Below are 19,094 nucleotides of genomic sequence, written 5' to 3' on the forward strand. Positions count from 1 at the left end.
TTAAGCATATGTTGTTGTTGCAATTCTCGCCCTGAGAACTGCCGGTGGTTGATTTTGATTAGATGTGCGTGCGCACCCTGCCGCGCTTATACTTAGACCAAACCGCTGGCCTCGCGGTTCGATGTGCAGGCCGCGCCTTGGTCGTCGCTGATGATGCCGATGTGAAGCAGACCTCTCCCGAGCCCTGGGATCGGTCTGGACAGCTGCCGCCTCCTGTAGCTAGCTGCCGCCGGTGTCGTGTGAAGGGTTGAGGTTATGACGATGAAATCAAACTGCGATTACGTTCACCACTATATTTCGCGTTACTGATACCGTACAACTGTTTATATCTATAAATATGATTCAGATGATCTTAGATTACTTAATGACACGATTTGACACTGAGAGCTCCGCTCTGACCCCGAGATCGCTATAGACGTCCCACGCCTCTCAGTGCTTTTGAATGACTCCCGTCGAATGACTGACCGGTCCATTGACATACATGGCTGTCAAAAACAATAAAAATGATTTAAGGGTCCATCACACATCCCGTAAAGTGACTTCTACACGACCCGACCTACGATGTTACGTTTTGCGTAAACATTTCCTGCCAGGGCCAGGCGAAAATGGACTGAACACTTGCAAGCACTATTGACTCTACTTACAATAATATTTGACTTATGATCTACTGATAAACAGCTGACAACCTATGACAACTTAGTTGTAGCACATGAATAAACGCTCTACCTATCCTGAAAATGTAGGTATACAATTGACTATGACTTATCCTAAGAGTTGAGTTATCCATACATTTATACACATGAAATGAACAATATCCATTAGACTGAGGGTCTACATAATAATGTACAGATGATTATAAATAACAACAATATCAATTGGTGCCCTACCAATAAATATAATAAAATGATTATGATTGACCTACATTATATTCAATAGGCAATTTACACAGTTTGACTACTGGGCGTATGAGTTCGCCACCTTGAGTTTTTAATTTAACTGACCTGACAATCTGGTCAGTTCCCTTATACACTTCAATGACTCTACCACGCCTCCATTGTAATGGAGATGAGTTCTCATCCTTAATGAGAACCAGATCATTCAGTTCGAGGTTATTGACTTGAGAATACCATTTATTACGCGCTTGTAAATTATTGAGATACTCAATATGCCACCTTGACCAGATTGATTGATACATTTTTGAATAACCTGAAAACGTGATAACCTCGACGTCTTAGTGTCCTTCCAATGTGGTTCCGGTAGAGCTACTAATGGTTGACCAATGAGAAAGTGCCCGGTGTGAGCACTTCGAGATCTGACGGATCCTCACTCATAGGAACTAACGGCCTTGAATTCAATATGGACTCTATTTTTGAAAATAGAGTTGATAGTTCCTCAAACGTGAAGATAGTGTCTCCAGCCTCTCGTTTGAGTAAAAGCTTGGCATGCTTGACAGCTGACTCTACCAAACCAGACATGTGAGGAGCTCCTGCTGGGTTGAATTCCCAGCGAATATTTTGACGTGCAAATTCCCCCTTGAGTACAGTCTCATTATTGACCAGAAACTGATTGACATCACGCAGGTAAGAATTAGAGCCAACAAAATTAGTACCTCGATCCGATCGGACGAGTGAAGGCAGCCCTCGTCGGCTGACAAACCTGGTGAACGACGCGATGAATGCCTCGATCGTCAATGCTGAAACCACCTCGAGATGAACCGCCTTGGTCCTAAACAGACAAACACACATAGGTAAGCTTTGACTGATTTAGCATTCCTTAATAAACTACTCTTAACTAAATATGGGCCTGCGAAGTCTGTCGCAACGCCTGAGAAAGGCCGTGCTGCCGTGACTCGGTCAGCCGGTAAATCTGCCATGAATGGCGGTTGAACCGATGAATTGAATCTGAAACAAACTAAACATTTCCTGATAACCTTGAAACTTGACGTCGGAGTGACGGAAACCAATATTCCCTCCGGATTATAGCAATGAGCGCGTTCGTCGCAGCATGACAATATGACCTGTGATAGTATTCGATGAGTAACTGACCCCATTTATGATCCTTAGGTATGAGATATGGATGCTTTGCTCCATATGGTAGAGCTGATTTACGTAGTCGTCCGCCGACACGCAGTAATTTTCGTCATCGACGAAAACGCTAAGCTTCTGCAATGATTTACAGACCAGCTTTCCTTGTTTGACCATAACAATTTCCTCCTTGAAAGCGTCTAATTGAACTTTACCTATCCAATGTTTAGTAGCTGCGCGAATCTCGTCCAATGACAGTGTAGACTGAAGATTCCTTTGCTCCCTCGGCAACTTGATTTTTACAAAATCTAAGTATGAATGCACTGACATTGATTAGTTTGCTATATGAACTGACACGTGATAAGAGTGCGTCTTCCCACGACTCTACTGGCGTGACAAAATGAACTAATTTCTTGAAACCTGGTAACTCTTGAGGTATAGTGACTGGTAACTGTGGCCACTGGGATTCCTCCCGCAACAACCAATCAGGTGACCACCACAATTTGAATTGAATTAATTCCCTTGCGGACATTCCGCGTGAAGCGACATCTGACGGATTACGCTCTGATCTGACATGACGCCATGTGATGTGACGTTTGGACTGTTGAATGTCCTGTACCCTGTTACATTCAAATGTTTGTAACATGTGAGTTGGCCTTGAGCCATGACAAAACAATACTGCTATCTGACCAAGCATTGATAGTCTCTAACTGAAACAGAGTCGTCGTACGAATCTGCGACGTGATTAAGCAGTTTGCATACCAGGTGGATGCATTGAGTTCCAATTTTGAATCGTCTGCTTGGTTTTATGTGACGCGACGCGTGATTTAGCAATGACTAAGCTGACCTTGACATGTCCTGACGCATCCACCGTCCGTAGATAGACGCTCGCCGCGTATCCCAGCTCCGAGGCGTCGCCGAAACCGTGCAATGAGTATGAAACGGCGCTCGGTAGTGAGACACACCGAGGAATCTGTAAATGAGACAAATGATTGAGATCCTGCGTAAGTTCGTCCCACTGATTGATTTGATTTTGATTATCGGCTCGTCCCAGTTGAGCCCATCCGAGAATAATGACTGTAAGAATACTTTGAATCGAAATATGACTGGTGCGCAATAACCACACGGGTCGTACAAACGTGCGATTGTACTGAGCACGCTACGTTTCGTAGGAGGGTGACCAAGTGGCACGTTGATTTGATATGCCATTGATCTGACACTGGATCCCATTGAACACCTAATACCTTGATGAAACTTTTATCCTCAGTATCAAATGAGTGTGGCAGCTCGCAATACTCCTCCGGTAAGTCACGCAATAGCTCCCTACTATTGGACGACCATTTACGTAACTCATAACCTGCGCTCCCGGTTAGCGCTATGAGCTCTTGCTTGAGCTGTTGAGCCTCTGCTACTGAGTCTGCTCCTGTGAGGATATCATCAACGAAGATATCTCGTCGCATGACGTGTGCTGCGTGTGAATTCGGATGCGACACCTCCCAATCGTCCGCTAGTAGCAACACCGTCCGTATAGCTATGAATGGACTTGACCTCAGCCCGTAGGTATTAGTATTTAATTCATATACCTGAACATCGTGTGACGGATCCTCCCTCCAGAGGATTAATTGATATTTCCTATCATCTGGGTGAACAAATGTTTGACGAAACATCATTTTGATGTCAGTAGTGAATACCACTTGATGACGTCGAAAATTTAAAATGATTTTAGTGATATCATTTTGAAGAGGTTGCCCAGAGTGAAGGCATTGATTGAGTGACACACCTGTGGACGATCGCCCTGATCCGTCGAATACAACTCTGATTTTATCTGTGCCTCGTTTGAATATACCGTGATGCGGTATGACAAAATGTTCTGAGTTAAATTGAAAATCCGATTTTGACATATGACCGAGAGTTTCATACTCTCTCATGAAATCTTTATACTTGGAGGCGAAAAGTGCGTCCTTAGCCATTTTTTCTCTCCAAAGCTCGCAACCTTTTCATTGCAAGCGACCTTGATTCGCCTAATGATGACCGTGTTGAAAGTAACGGTAACCTGACTATGTATTTGCCGTCAGGCAGACGTTGAGTAGTGGAAATGTACAACCTTTCGCATTCCATGTGATCTGGATGAACTGCAGGCTTCGAAGGCGGCTCCTCGACCTTCCAAAACCGCTCGAGCACCTCCTCGAGTCTAGTGACGTGCAGGCCGTAGTCCTCCACGGACGTACCCGCTGACTGTGATGACGTCACCGCTGACTGGTGAGTCGAGGTCAATGAACCCATGATGACATGCCCAAAGCATGTCCCGTAGGCTGCTATTCCTGGAACGTGAGTGGAAATCTTTGAACCATCGAGTACATAATTTAATATGTCAGTACCTAAAATGATGTCCACATCTGAGGCTTTGTCAAACTTGCCATCAGCTAATATGATATGTGACAACCGTAATTGATCTTTGAGCTGAGTGTCATATGATGGAATGTTTCCCGTTAGTGGAATACATGACTGAAGCTATTGTACTAATGATGGGTACCTGTTTAACCTACAGGTTTGATTATTAATTTGAACTATTGAACCAGGTACCCTTTACCCTTTGCTGACCAATTCCATAAATATTATTACCATTAGACTGTTGGTGTAATTTTAACTTTTGAACTATTGACTGTTTTAATTACTGAGACACTCGCCCCGGTGTCGAGTAAGGCCCTAACCTTAAAATAATTGCCATCACCTGAATTTCACCATTACTACCGCTGTGGGACAAATGGTGACTGGTAAGACTGTGTCACACCCAACAGTGGTAGCATCTCATTGAGGAGATGGTGGGGATTGTGGAGGAATGGGGCTGAACCCGCTGCCCATACCTTAGTGCCTGATTAAGACTGAGCCCACTGTGCCCTGCCCCTACCGGAGGCCTTGGCCGGTAAGCTGCCATCGCCTGAGCTGATGGAACTTCCTGGTACAGTGGTTGAGTCACTGGTACATCTGAGTGGCCGCCCTGGCTCGGTTGAGGTGCACACACAAGTGGGTAGCCACCCTGGCCCACGCCTTGTGCTTGATGCTGGGGTTGCCTGCCCGGTGACTGACGCTTGGGCGATTGCCTACCGTGGCCTAATGTTGACACCACAGGTTGGTCCCTTTCAGGCGATTCCCTAGCCTTAGGAGCTGCCCCTGTGCATTACAAATGAGTTGAATTGTGCTCAGGAGAACTTGCAGTGCAGACACCATTCCGTTGACTGCAGTCCCTAGCATAGTGCAACCTCAAGCACTTAAACAGTGACCGCTACGTTTTCGCCCACGCCTTGCGTGCTACTGGTGACATACTTAGAAAGTCTACACAATTTATATAATGAGTGGTCACCGCTACAAAATTGAACATGAATGAAATAAGAATTCACCTGATGAACTTTATGCACTCCACATGCTGGCCTGCCACGTGGCCCCCGAGGTGGACGCACCTGCCGTCCTCGTCGTGGTGGTGGCCGGTGGTAGCTTCTCCCTGAAGCCGCTTTCCGGTGCTGGTGACACGGCGAGTTGCCACCCTGCCATTGCTCGTCGAGTATTCGAGCAGTTGATGAACACTGGTAGACCTGATGACACGTCCATACCGCTGTTCGAATGCTGACCTGATCAATGTTGGCAGCTTCTGTATGATTAAAAACACAATTAAATATGACCATTCGTTAATTGGTTGTTTAAGCTTTTCCAGTGCCTGAATAGACTCTCGGAGAGGATCATAGAAATCTGACCTTAACCTTCAACATTGTTAATGACCGGTAGGTTGGTGATCTGTGACAAGTATGTATCTACCAGCATCCTGTGGTTCTGATACCTATCTGTGAGCAATTTCAGTGCCACTGAATAATTTTGACCATCCATTGGTAAGCTGTCGTATAAGCGAAGGCCTCACCCGACAGTGACGCCCGCAAATAAAAATGCTTTTCCGAATCTGAAATGTCCGCGTGAAATGGACCAAGGATTGAAAGAGATCAAAAAATGACATCCACTCCATTGGCCTGCCGCTAAACTTAGGCAGTTTCAATGGAAGGCAACTTTGCCATTACCTGGCTATGATGACGTATCCTAGGCTCGTCTGCGGACCCCCCGCGCTCCGATGCCTGCTCCAACCTGACAAGTAACTTATTGATTTCACTAAACCTGTGTGTGAATTTGTTCCATTTCTCCCTCAGGAATCTCCTCTGACGAAAGACCAAGCAACGCCTCGTATGCTAGTACGAACTGATTATAATATGAACCGAAATTACGTTTGGCTACTGCCACCGCTGATGTACCTTGGGCTTCGCTTATTGTACTAGCGAAATCTGTCAACATGCGATATTTCGACATAAATTGAATCTTGGCATGAATTTTAGGAGGCATATTGACTTAAATGAATGAACTACTTGATGTGTTTAAATCAAGTAAATAACCTCTTAATTCAATGACGAACGATAAATGCTTAAACTGAATAACAATAGTCACACCCTGTGAGCTACACTTATATTAAACTACCTACCTAAAAGTTAACTTAACAACAATCGACGCGCACAACAATAACTCACTGTTTGATCAAATTAAACACAACTGTATTTAAACTTAAACCTCACTAAAACAACATCTGTTTACTTATGCCGTAATGATTAACTGATAACGTGATAATGATAGGTTAGTTATTGATTAACAGATAACGATTGTTGATTATGTTGATAAATAAATGACATTTGCCACAAATGAACGAATGAATGAGTCAGTTATGCGCTCATCTGACCATAGATAATGCAACTCGCAAGTTGTCCGAATTGATCGGAATGAAGTGAATGACAATTATATAAAACATTAAAAGTCTGTGTGTGAATAAATGAATGAGTGAATGAATGAATGAGAATGAGATTGACTTGCCGAGTTCCGTCCGTTCTCCGTTGATTTGTGTGATGACTTGCTTGCTTGTTTGCTACTCGCAACAAGATGGCGGCGAAATTTCTTCCAATGATGAATATTTCGAGTGTCAATACCTATTGCACTATTTAAACCGCACTTTCACTCACTGCGAAAATGACTTAGCGCGCACTGAATTTAAAGTCTTAATATTAATTAATTAATATTATGATAATATGATGTGAAGAATGCGCGCGCGGCGCCCGCCGTGCCGGGATGATAATGAAGTACACGCGCCCTGCGACGTACGTTATCGTGCTGATTCTTCTCTAACGTTCTTCTAACGTTCTGCTCCCTCTCATGGGTTCCACCAAAAATGTTGGCAATTCTCGCCCTGAGAACTGCCGGTGGGTTGAATTTGATGTGATGTGCGTGCGCACCCTGCGCCGCTGACGTTAATACTTAGACCAAACCGCTGGCCTCGCGGGTTCGATGTGCAGGCCGCGCCTTGGTCGTCGCTGATGATGCCGATGTGAAGGCAGACCCTCTCCCGAGCCCCTGGGATCGGTCTGGACAGCTGCCGCCTCCTGTAGCTAGCTGCCGCCGGTGTCGTGTGAAGGGTTGAGGTTATGACGATGAAATCAAACTGCGATTACGTTCACCACTATATTTCGCGTTACTGATACCGTACAACTGTTTATATCTATAAATATGATTCAGATGATCTTAGATTACCTTTAATGACACAAACTTGACACTGAGAGCTCCGCTCTGACCCCGAGACCGTTATAGACGTCCAACGCCTCTCAGTGCTTTTGAATGACTGCCGGTCGAATGACTGACCGGTCCATTGACATACATAGGCTGTCAAAAACAATAAAAATGATTTAAGGGTCCATCACACATTCCCGTAAAGTGACTTCTACACGACCCGACCTACGATGTTACGTTTTGCGTAAACAGTTGTTTTGCCATGAAATCAAGTGTTTTGAAGTTATAGTATTACTTATGAGACTAAGGTATTTTGAACCAATTCAGATGAAATTAGTTGTACAGATAGTTTGAGTCCCTGGAATGGACACAGGATAGTTTTTATCAAGGAAAATTGCATAGTTCCCGCGGTATACGAGTTCTGCGCGGACGGAATCGTGGGCAACAGCTAGTAAAAAATCAATAAATAAAAGTCCTATGGTATGTACGTAGACAATTGAACATTTTCTATACAAAAATACAAACTGAAACATGGATGCACAGAAAAACCCAGAAAAAGAGACCAGCGCTAAGAATCGAACCCAGGTTCTCAGCATTCCGTGCTGCGTGCTATAACCCCTACACCACCGCTGGACAGGAGTCTATAGACACAAATTTCTCCCATGCACCACACATTTCACCTTGCTTTTTCCTTTACTTAAAACAAAAAGACTAACCCCCTTATTCATAAAACTTAACAAGCCTATGTTAACTAACAAATGCTTTGTCCCTTTCTAACAAATACAAATGTCGAAGTGACAGATAAGGACAAACGAATTTTAGCGGCATTTTAACTAAAATAGGTTTGATTGACGTTTATGAATAAGGGGGTAAAAAGACTAAAAAAACAATCATAGTTTTCTCTACATTTAAGGAGGTGCATCGAAAGTGTTTTGCGATGCAATGTTCGGAGTGTCCAGAGACGGTGGACACTTTCCGCGAGTTCGTACACCACGTCAGAGAGCATAAACCGAGTTTAAAGTAGGTTGTTATTTTTTAAATTTTCTTCATTTTCATTTTTCAGTTTCATACTCATACTCTTTTATTGGTAATATCATTATTACATGTCATTTTGTTAAATTATTCTAATAGCGCCTACAGACTCACGCGAGAAGTCTCGGCGAGAAGTCTTGCCGAGAAATTGTGCGAGAACCGAGAAGGCATCTACACTAATGCGACCTTCTCATTCGCATTCTCGATCGTTATCCGGAATGGACGACAGTGCAGCGGCTTGCATCCCATAAAATAGGCTCTGAATGAAAATGTTCTATGAACTTTAATTCTAATGCGTTACTCCACATTTTATAGCACTGAATTACACTTGTAAACACGACAACATCGACAACACACAATTAAGTCCACGGTCGCACTGAGACCGAACAAGAATGTAATACCGTTCTCGTGTCTCGCCCGAGAAACCCTTTGAAAATACCGACACCGATCGGAAAACAGGCGAGCGCGAGAACGAGACGGCGAGAAAGCGATCACATTCACGCTTCTCGGGTGTTCTCGGGGGTTCTCGGCGTGAGTCTGTATGCGGCATGATATATTCTAAAAACTAATTAATTTAATAATTTTACCTAAAAATATACCTCGTTGAGTTTCTTGCCGGATTCCTCTCAACAGAGGTTTTTCCGAACCGGTGGTAGTTTTTTTTTTGACATTCATAAGTGCTTGTTATAGCCTAAATTGAATAAAGATATTTTGACTTTGACTTTGAATAAATTTTGATTTCCTTTTTGTTTCTAATTCCAGGTACTACTGCCAATACTGTAATTTCAAATACAACGAAGCCAACCAAATAATCCTCCACATATTAAAACACCAGCACAATCAGTGCGAAACATGCGGCGAATCCTTCATCTCACCATCAGCACTCAAATCCCACGTGGACGCCTATAAAAAACCCAACACCAGAACGCCCAAGAGAAAAATCACCGAACAAGACTTGACTTGCAATATATGTCAGAAAGTGACAAAAAGTCTGAACGGTTTAAGAGCTCATAAGCTCTTGCACACGGATAGACAAAGGGATCATGTTTGCGATAGATGTGGTAAAGCATTTTTTACCAAGGATACATTGAAAGCTCATAGAATAATACATGATAATCCGGAACCTGTGGTGTGTAAGATTTGTAAGAAGGGGTTTTTGACTATGACAAGGTTGAAGAAACATGTCAGAACGCATTCTTCGGAGAGGAATTTTGAATGCGACGTGTGTCACAAGAGTTTCAAGTTAGTATAAAACTTTGATTTTTTTTTAACACGTTCGGCCTCGGCAACGATCGGAACTTCTATGCCAGTGACACGTATACGTTTTTTTTTTCGACTGGATGGCAAACGAGCAAGTGGGTCTCCTGATGGTAAGAGATCACCACCGCCCATAGACACCTGCAACACCAGGGGGATTGCAGATGCGTTGCCAACCTAGAGGCCGAAACACAACAGTGCAAGCACGTACTGCTGCTTCACGGCAGGATTAGCGAGCAAGATGGTAGTAGCAATCCGGGCGGACCTTGCACAAGGTCCTACCCACCTGCAAACTTGGCTGACTTTTTATTCTACCATTTGTCGGCATACTTTACATATATATTCGTGCAAAATTACAGCTTTCTAGCATTGATAGTCCCTGCGCAAAGCCGCGGACGGACAGACAGACAGACATGGCGAAACTATAAGGGTTCCGTTTTTGCCATTTTGGCTACGGAACCCTAATAAAAATGGACCCTGCGGCATGGTACCAAAGATGCTGGCAGCATTTCCTCGGTGGAGCGTGGATGCGTTGAGCGAGCAAACTGCCAGCTCTTCGGTCTCCTGTGGTATCTCTGAGTCTCTTTGATAGATCTTTGAAGAGGATCAGATCTTTAGTTGATTGGTGACATTTTGTTTTCAGGCTAAAGTATCAGCTGAGAGGACACATGGCGTGCCATTCTGATGTCATGCGGTACGCGTGCCAACATTGTGACAAGAGTTTCAGACACAGGTAAGTATGCTGTAGGTAGTGCCAGCAGAGTTGAGGTCACCCCATGGACGTACTACCTAAACGGGACCGAGCACTTGCAGATCAACAGTCCCTTTCAATAGAGTGACCATAACTAAGATTTTTGTGAGACTAGTTTTTTTTTTTTTTTTTTTTTATTCGACTGTATGGCAATCGAGCAAGTGGGCCACCTGATGGTAAGAGATTACCACCGCCTATAGACACCTGCAACACCAGGGGGATTGCAGATGCGTTGCCAACCTAGAGGCCTAAGATGGGATACCTCAAGTGCCAGTAATTTCAAGTTTTCACCGGCTGTCTTACTCTTCCACGCCGAAACACAACAATGCAAGCACTGCTGCTTCACGGCAGGATTAGCGAGCAAGATGGTGGTAGCAATCCGGGCGGACCTTGCACAAGGTCCTACCACCTGCAAAAGTTCAATCTTCCGGCTCATTGTTTATTATGATCACTGAAGTTTTTCACTAGTTATGGAAAATTTCTGAGGGAATAGGGATGGATTACGAAATAAATAATACAAACAGTACAAGGTATCAATTTATTAATGTGAAAAAATAAGTGTAGCGGCTAAAGTTTTCTTTGGAATCTGCAACGGAAAGTCTTTTTTGTGTGTAGTTAAGCGACGGGTTAAGGCACGGCCCGCGCCCCCCCCCCTCGTCAGACCCCTGGTTATAAGAAACACTAACAGCCTTATTCATAAAAAGTTTGAGCCTCCTTGAAGGCTCCTTGAAGGCCCGATGCTAAAAAACGTGATTCATAAACGTCTGTTAGCGTTTAATCAGTCGATCAAGGCTCTGCTAAAGTTAAAGGACCGTAGACCCTCCTTTATCTCCCTGCTGAGTCACAAAATGGCCGCCACAAGTTTGAACAGCTGACTTTGACAAGAGCAAAAAACCATACCGAGGATATTTTTAGTGAAGGGTGAAGTTACGCGAAGATTAAAAAAAAAAACAGGAAAATTTATTTTCAGGAATTTGTATTTAAAAATACTCTAAAATTACTGCTACTTTACTAACAATAAAATATGAAAAAAATAAAATTAGGATGATTAACTTAATTACGGCTTTTTGCACTTAATCATAAAACATGCGGATCGGAAATGGCGGGAAAACAAACATCTCGCTTTTTTTTCCTGCTAATTTGCTGTCACTGCTGTCAATTTTATTTTTCTAATTATCGATGAGGCCATTTTTTGTCTTTGATTTGTCAAGATTGCCAACATAACGCGTCTAATCCGTCTATCAGCAGCTCAACAACTAGCAGACAGCTAGCAAGCGTTTATGAATCATACTTCTTGACAACCGTCTAACAAGCTTAATCAGTCTGCTAAGTAACAGACCGATAGAACCTCAATTAAGGATTTTTTATGAATAAGGCTGTAAATCATTACCAATTCTCCCACAGCAGCGTGTTCAAAACCCACCAGCGCTTGCACACGGGGGCCCGTCCGTATGTCTGTCACGTCTGCAGCAAGGACTTCGCGAACTGGTCCAACTGTAACAAACATATGCTAAGGAAACACGGCGCAACGCTGGCCAAGACTGTCCTCACGCCGCAGGTACGCTGCCGACACTTTTCCACAATGCCCACTGCTGTGCCCAGTGCGCCCACTTCTGGTTCCACTAGCCTAGCAGTGGGCAAGGCCCAATCTGCGGCCTACTGCTGGGGCAACACTTCCCTCGCTGCCTGGGCCTGAGCTATCAACAATTGGGCTCAGTACGCCCACTATTGGCCCCAATGCCTGACTGAGACTTGCTGCCCAGCTGCCCACGTCTGGGCCCGTTCTGGTCCAGCGACAGGCCAACAACAACTAATCAGCAACAGCAACTAATCCTTCTGCCAACGCCAGCTCACGGGGCCCGTCCTATGTCTGTCTGTCACCTCTGCAGCATGGAGATCGCGAACTGGTCCAACTGTAACAAACATATGGTGAGGAAACACGGCGCAACGCTGGCCAAGACTGTCCTCACGCCGCAGTGACGATGTGGGAATGTTGGCGAATCAGAACAGTAAGAGAGTTTTTTTTTTTTATTGGTTTTAAAGAGTTGTCCAGGGCACGTAACCATGGCAACACGGTGCAGGGAAAAGTTGATCGACCCAAAAACATTATTCGCTAGGTCAGGGTTTCCCAACCTTTATTTCGCCGAGCCTCCCCGAACCAAAAATAATATTAACATGCCTTAAGTTAAGTTTGGAACAGTTAATTTACTTACGCAGCACTACTACCTAGATGTGCTATTACCCCCCCCCTAACATTTCCCTACGCCCCCTAGGGGCGTGCCCCCTTGGTTGGGAAGTTACTACACTAGATCTTCTCTAGTTGGAGCTTTCTTAATCTGTTTTCAGGGCAAAGTCCCCATCAACCCGAAGACCGGGAAACCAAAGCAGTTCCACGACCCAGAGCTGGTCAAAGACTGGAGCGAGCAGATTCTTCGGAAGCGGGAGCGCAAGAAATAGACCCTTGGTCTTTGAAAGCATCCATGGATGATGGTTTTCCGGATGTTCCCTTATTTGCAGACAGAAATTTTGATAGAATTTCGTTTCGTAGCAAATGTTTCGGATAGTTATAATAATAAATATCTATCATATCTCTCAAATATCTCTCAGACTCTAACGCGGGTTAAGACAAAAATAGAAAAAGCATATGAGTCATATCTATAGAAGCAAAGTCAACAACATCCGCTTTTTAGGGTTCCGTAGCCAAAATGGCAAAAACGGAACCCTTATAAATCGTCATGTCTGTCCGTCCGCGACTTTGCTTAGGGACCATCAATGCTAGAGAGCTGTAATTTTGCACGGATATATATGTAAACTATGCCGACAAAATGGTACAAAAAAAAAACAAAAAAAATTATAGTACTTCCCATAGACGTAAAATGGGGGTGTTTTTTTTTCTCATCCAATCTTGTAGTGTGGGGTATCGTTGGATAAAACCATTAGGGGGTTGCTAAAACGATTTTTCGATTCATTGATTTGTTTGCAAAATATTCAACTTTAAAGTGCAAATTTTTATTAAAATCGAGCGTCCCCCCAAAATTTGAAAAAAATCTGGATGGTAGGGGTAGTAAGTGTATCAAACTTACAAGGAAAACTATAACGGTTCAGTATATATAAAATATACCTAAACTTGGAATATTCCGTACAAAATACGAAATTAAGGCCGTCATGCAGGAAAAAGTAAATCTAGATTTAGTAGTTAATCCAGGCTTAAGCTTGACAGTTCCATACAATTTGACACTACTAAACTGAGCTTAACGCTAACTCGAGATTTATGTGTTTACTGCAAGTGGGCCTTAATGATATTGTAACGGATAACTCACGTCTTAAACCGAGCTTAGCTCGACATGTTTCGGGCTATTTCGTAGCCCTTCCTCTCAGGAGCACGCGACTCGGCGGCTGCCGCAACACGCACACTACGCGCCGCCGCTCTGCTCACGCGACTGCCTGAGTTGGTAATATGATTATTGGTTGGTATTATTATTACTCGCCTGACGCAAGGAGGGCTATCGCGAATGAATTCGCCGCTAGAGGCGCTAGTGTAGCGTGAGGTCTCCGAAATGTCAAATCTCATAGTTTTTGGATGAGCTACGCGGGTTTATTTATAATAAGATTTTTTTTGTGAATATTTTGCATAACCTGAAACTAATTATGGCAATTATGCATTACGGGGCAATGAATGTCTGTGTTTTGAGACAGTTTTGTCTTTCGGAAACTTTTGTCCTCCCTTTTTTTCCGAACAAAACGGGACTAAGCAACACTGTGTTTGCTGGATATTTTTATGGTACGGTTTTAAAGTGTTTTAAATATGATTTTAATCTAAACTTTGTTTTAACGCCCGTAATAACAAACTCTGAAAGCCACACTTAAAAACCTCACGCAACAGTGCGCCATCTAGTGAGACAAAAAACGATAGCCCTCAGTCGCGCAGTATGCTGTCCCGCACACCTCGCTGGCTCCGCAGAAAACCAGCGCCGTTGACAACGCTAGTCGTGCACCGCTGAGTGGAGACCATTTCGGCTTCACATCATTATTTGTTTGTTCTTGTAATCTTTATAATTTTGTAAATGTGTTTTCTCTTTTTTGTCATGATGTGTTGGCTGAATAAACATATTTCTATTCTATTCTATGATTGATCTTGCGACTTAAAAAGTAAAAAAATAAAACTTAGAAAAAGTAAAATAAGCGGGAATTTCGTTAATTACGATCGTTTTGTGAAGTGAATTGCCCATGCCCAAGTATGAGATCTGAAGATTCTGATATTGATATGGGCGGCACACCTGATATAAAAGCGGAGGCCGAATTAGCAAAAAACAACTTGCTGCTGCCCAAATCCAAAGAGTAGAGAAGTATATGAATTGTTATGAGAAATTTATCAAGTGGAAACAACTTTTTGTTTTATTTTTGAGAAAATCACTACCTATACAAGCTTCGACCAGCAATCGCCATCCTGGCCTCGTATCATTGATCAAACTTCTACTCGTCCAGGATGGCTTACTTACTGGTCTCTGATCGTTTCGAATATTACTTTTTATATTGTAATTTTTCAAATTTGAGGTGGACGATATACATCGATGTATTTTAAACACTCGATGTTTATTAACGATGTATCGTATTGAACCGATGAATTGTTATTACCTCAACATCGAATAAATATCGATGTTTTTTAATCGATGCATCGAAACGAAAATGCAAATTAGTTTCGTGAATCGGAACGTAATAATTACAATTATAGACCTACAAAGTTATCTGACCCGGTGGCGGCGGCGCTGTGATCGCATCTTGGCAATGCTAACCTGACATTTTTCTATGATTGACGTTTGTAGTTCCACATTCATCACCGGGTCAGATAACTTTGTAGCCGTAGGTCTATAAGTAAACGTTAGAGCGTTTTCACACGAGCAACGATACGACACGACACTGCACTGGGTCGAACGTCGAACGAAGTTTGTAGAGCTACACTGTATGAATATACATAGCAAGTCTCTTTACCAACATCGACCCAGTCCAGTGCGGTGTCAAAGTTGGTACCTACACTGCACGAGTAATATAGATGAATTTATAAAAAAAGTCACTTTGAAAAAACCTTAAACATGTCTATGGAAAAAACAATCGATGTGTTTTTTGAAACATCGATATAACATCGATGCTACTTTACAATGCATTGCATTCGAAAAAAAACATCGATGTTTTTTTTATGTGCATCCCTATTTCAAATGTTTTGTTCACAAAACATTGTTTTTTTCCTCGCATTTAAAGTGAAAAGTAGTATTTAACGCGAGACTAAACAACCACAATGCCACTCGAACTATAGCCACCCTCGCTCTGTTTGGGTGGCTAAACATCTCGTGTCATTATGGCTTGTTTTAGTCCCTCGTTGAACAATTTACTATTGCCGCCCTCTTATTTAGGCTGCTTTTTCTAATGGGTCCGAATCGTTGGTGCGACATTTTTTTTCTTATGGAATTATCATCATCATTCCAGCCGATACACGTCCCAGTGCTGGGAACAGTCCTCTCAGAATGAGAACACTTGGGCCGTAGTTCCCTCGCGCGCCCAGTGCGGATTGGGAACTTCACATGCACCATTAATTTTTAATGGTATTTTGCCGCCCCCTAAATGTGCCGCCCCGTGCGGACCCCCCCCCGCTCCAGTTACTCTACGCCACTACTATATACGGGGGTATTTAAGAACCTAATAATAAAGACTAACGTCCACTTGCAGGCTTTTTAATCTAGGTTTAAGTGGTCTTAAGTCCTGTCAGATCCATACAAGGACTGTCAGTTTAAGCCTTAAATCGAGATTTAAAAAAGACTACAAGACGACCTTAATCTAATAAAATACCTAGCTATATAGTAAAACTTAAAAATGATAGATCGCCGCTAGGAAAGTAGGTAGGTACCTATCTACCGTACGTAGCACTGTTTTCTAGCTCTATTTTACTTATTACATTTTAAATTGTTTAAAAAATTCAAATATTCCTCTGGAAGCCCGAGTAAATTTTTTGCTTTATGAACATCAAACTTTATGTCATTTATGTTTGATAGAGTTTTGATGTTCAAATTACAGTAATATAAAGAACACTTACTTGGCGTCAGGAGGTTATAAGACTGGTTTGTAAAGTTCAAAATATTATTGTGATTAATAAAGATATTTATCTACATGCATATCATAACTTCCCTATTATATGTTCAGAAAAGACTATCAAATGTCTTTTATTAAGAAACCTGGTATCTGCGGGTGCATCTTAATGTTCACATTAAAGTACAGTGCATCTTAATGTTTACATTAAAGTATCGGTAAGTAATACTTTTTTTAACAATGTATATCTGTACCTACATATTGTAGAAAACTTTTGACATGCATGTAGATAATAATTATTATGCGAAGTCAAAGTCAAAGTCAAAGTCAAAATAAAGGCCATATCTGAACATATTATAGAAAACTTATGATATGCATGAAGATAAAGTTGTGTATGCGGCTATACATAATTAGGCATTAAAACACTCGTGTGATCTTATTATGAAACTCGCCTTCGGCTCGTTTCATAAAACCACACTCGTACTTTAATGCCTCTCATTATGCACCAGCCACATAAATAACTATTTTATTTGCTTGTGTTGTTTCTATTTATTACATACGGGCGTAGATGTTTGTCCATGGTAACAATATTATAAGGTGTAGAATCTGAATAGAAGAATTAACTGCGAAGGCGACCTATAGATGGCGTTGGTTGTAGAATAAATCGTGCTAACGTTTGACTACACTGGGTTACATACAAAAAAAATCTTCGCCATGCCACGAAAATGCCAAAATAGTAAAAAATATTTACTTGCTATAGAGAATTTTTTGTACGGAGTTGTACATCTTTAACAACTCACGTTAAAAACTGATGCTCTCTGAATTAACAGGTAGAAATAGAAACAAACTTTATTGTTATAATTATAACTGTGTACATTATAGGGTGTTTACAAAAGGTTATAAGTCTCAACAGTTTGTCCATTCGGACGTACAATATAAAATCTTGTTATATATTTTATCTTGTATAATATCGATATTTTTATGTTTCAATTCTTTCATTTTTTATATTATTTATTTATAATGTATTGGGAGAGTTACACTAACTAAAGTAAAAAAAGGAAATTATTGTTTGAGATCGAATCATTTATTTATATATTTTTGACTCGAGTTTGAGAGAATTCAACTCGAGTTGATTCGAGTTAAGCCCAACTCGAGTTAACTCGAGTCAGCCATCACTAACCTATACAAATACGAATCATTTACTTATTGCGGACTTTTGAATCCATCGTGTTATTTACAATTATAATCTTATCGCTATGGTTATTATTTATAATTAATTACAAATGAATAAAACTAAAGACGCCTGGACATCGGCGGTACAGGCGCGTGTAGCTGCACGTATCGTTGCAGCAGCGGTGAGTCCCAGCGGTGGGCTAACAAGCTCAGGATGCTATTCGAGCTGCCCAGACTACGGTTGAGGAGAGGCACATAGCGGGGTAGGGTAAAGGTAATCGGCCCCAGCATCAAATTTATCACCGCTTTGCAGATTTATTTGCCCAGATATAAGATGCTATTTCACCATTGACCCTTAAATGCCACAAGTTTTGGAGAAAATGAAAAAAACCTTTTTTTTTAATCTTAACCGATTTTTTTGTGTTAAACTCATCATATCTATAATCTATAGTTCAGGAGAATTATTAAAAAAAAAGAGTAAGTAATTTATGAACTTATAATAATAACAGTCATTATATTGCCATGCGAGGACCAAAGAAATGGACATACATACCCACATACATACATACATACATACATACTTACATTTACATACATACATACGCTCGAGAAACATAACCTTCGGGCAGTCGGGCAGTCGGGGCAGTAAAAAGTGACGCCACACACAACAATAACACTATTAAATCATATAGTCTTCGCTTCAATTCCAACTTCATCACACATCACGATAATAAGGAACTTCGTAAAGATAATGAAGCTCTCGTCAAAAATTTTATAAATTTGTCACGATGCACATTGGGCGATAATCGCCGCAAATTAGCAACAATTTATAACACATATTCTACTTACGTATATATTATACAGACCAAACGTTAGCACGCTCTAATCTGCTGCTTACGCCCTCTCTTGAACTTTGATAGAACTAAGTAGGTAGCAATTAGGGCAGTTATACCCTGTCACACTAGTATTGCCTCTCGCCTCTAGATGGCGCTGTTTTAATCGACTTCAAAAAAGGCGGTTATTCGGTTGTATTTTTTTTTATGTTTGTTACCTCAGAACTCCGTCATTTATGAACCGATTTGAAAAATATTTTTTGCGTTTGCGTGAATGTCTTCAATTAGGTCCCATAAGCACCAAAGCAGGATGCGATGATTGGATCTTAAGGAAATCGAGGGAACTCTTCAAATGTTGTA

At 41.9% G+C, this 19,094-nt stretch overlaps 1 protein-coding gene across 1 annotated transcript; it reads left to right on the forward strand.

Annotated features, from left to right (window-relative positions):
- Positions 1-8,501: 8,501 nt before the first annotated feature.
- Positions 8,502-14,771, forward strand: LOC141443358 (uncharacterized). Its single transcript, XM_074108597.1, has 5 exons — positions 8,502-8,630; positions 9,405-9,884; positions 10,543-10,632; positions 12,055-12,208; positions 12,997-14,771. The coding sequence occupies exons 1-5, from the start codon at positions 8,548-8,550 to the stop codon at positions 13,105-13,107; spliced, it is 918 nt and encodes a 305-aa protein (XP_073964698.1). The 5' UTR covers positions 8,502-8,547; the 3' UTR covers positions 13,108-14,771.
- Positions 14,772-19,094: the final 4,323 nt, after the last annotated feature.

This window comes from Choristoneura fumiferana, chromosome 27 (genome assembly GCF_025370935.1).
Source record: "Choristoneura fumiferana chromosome 27, NRCan_CFum_1, whole genome shotgun sequence".
NCBI lineage: Eukaryota > Metazoa > Arthropoda > Insecta > Lepidoptera > Tortricidae > Choristoneura > Choristoneura fumiferana.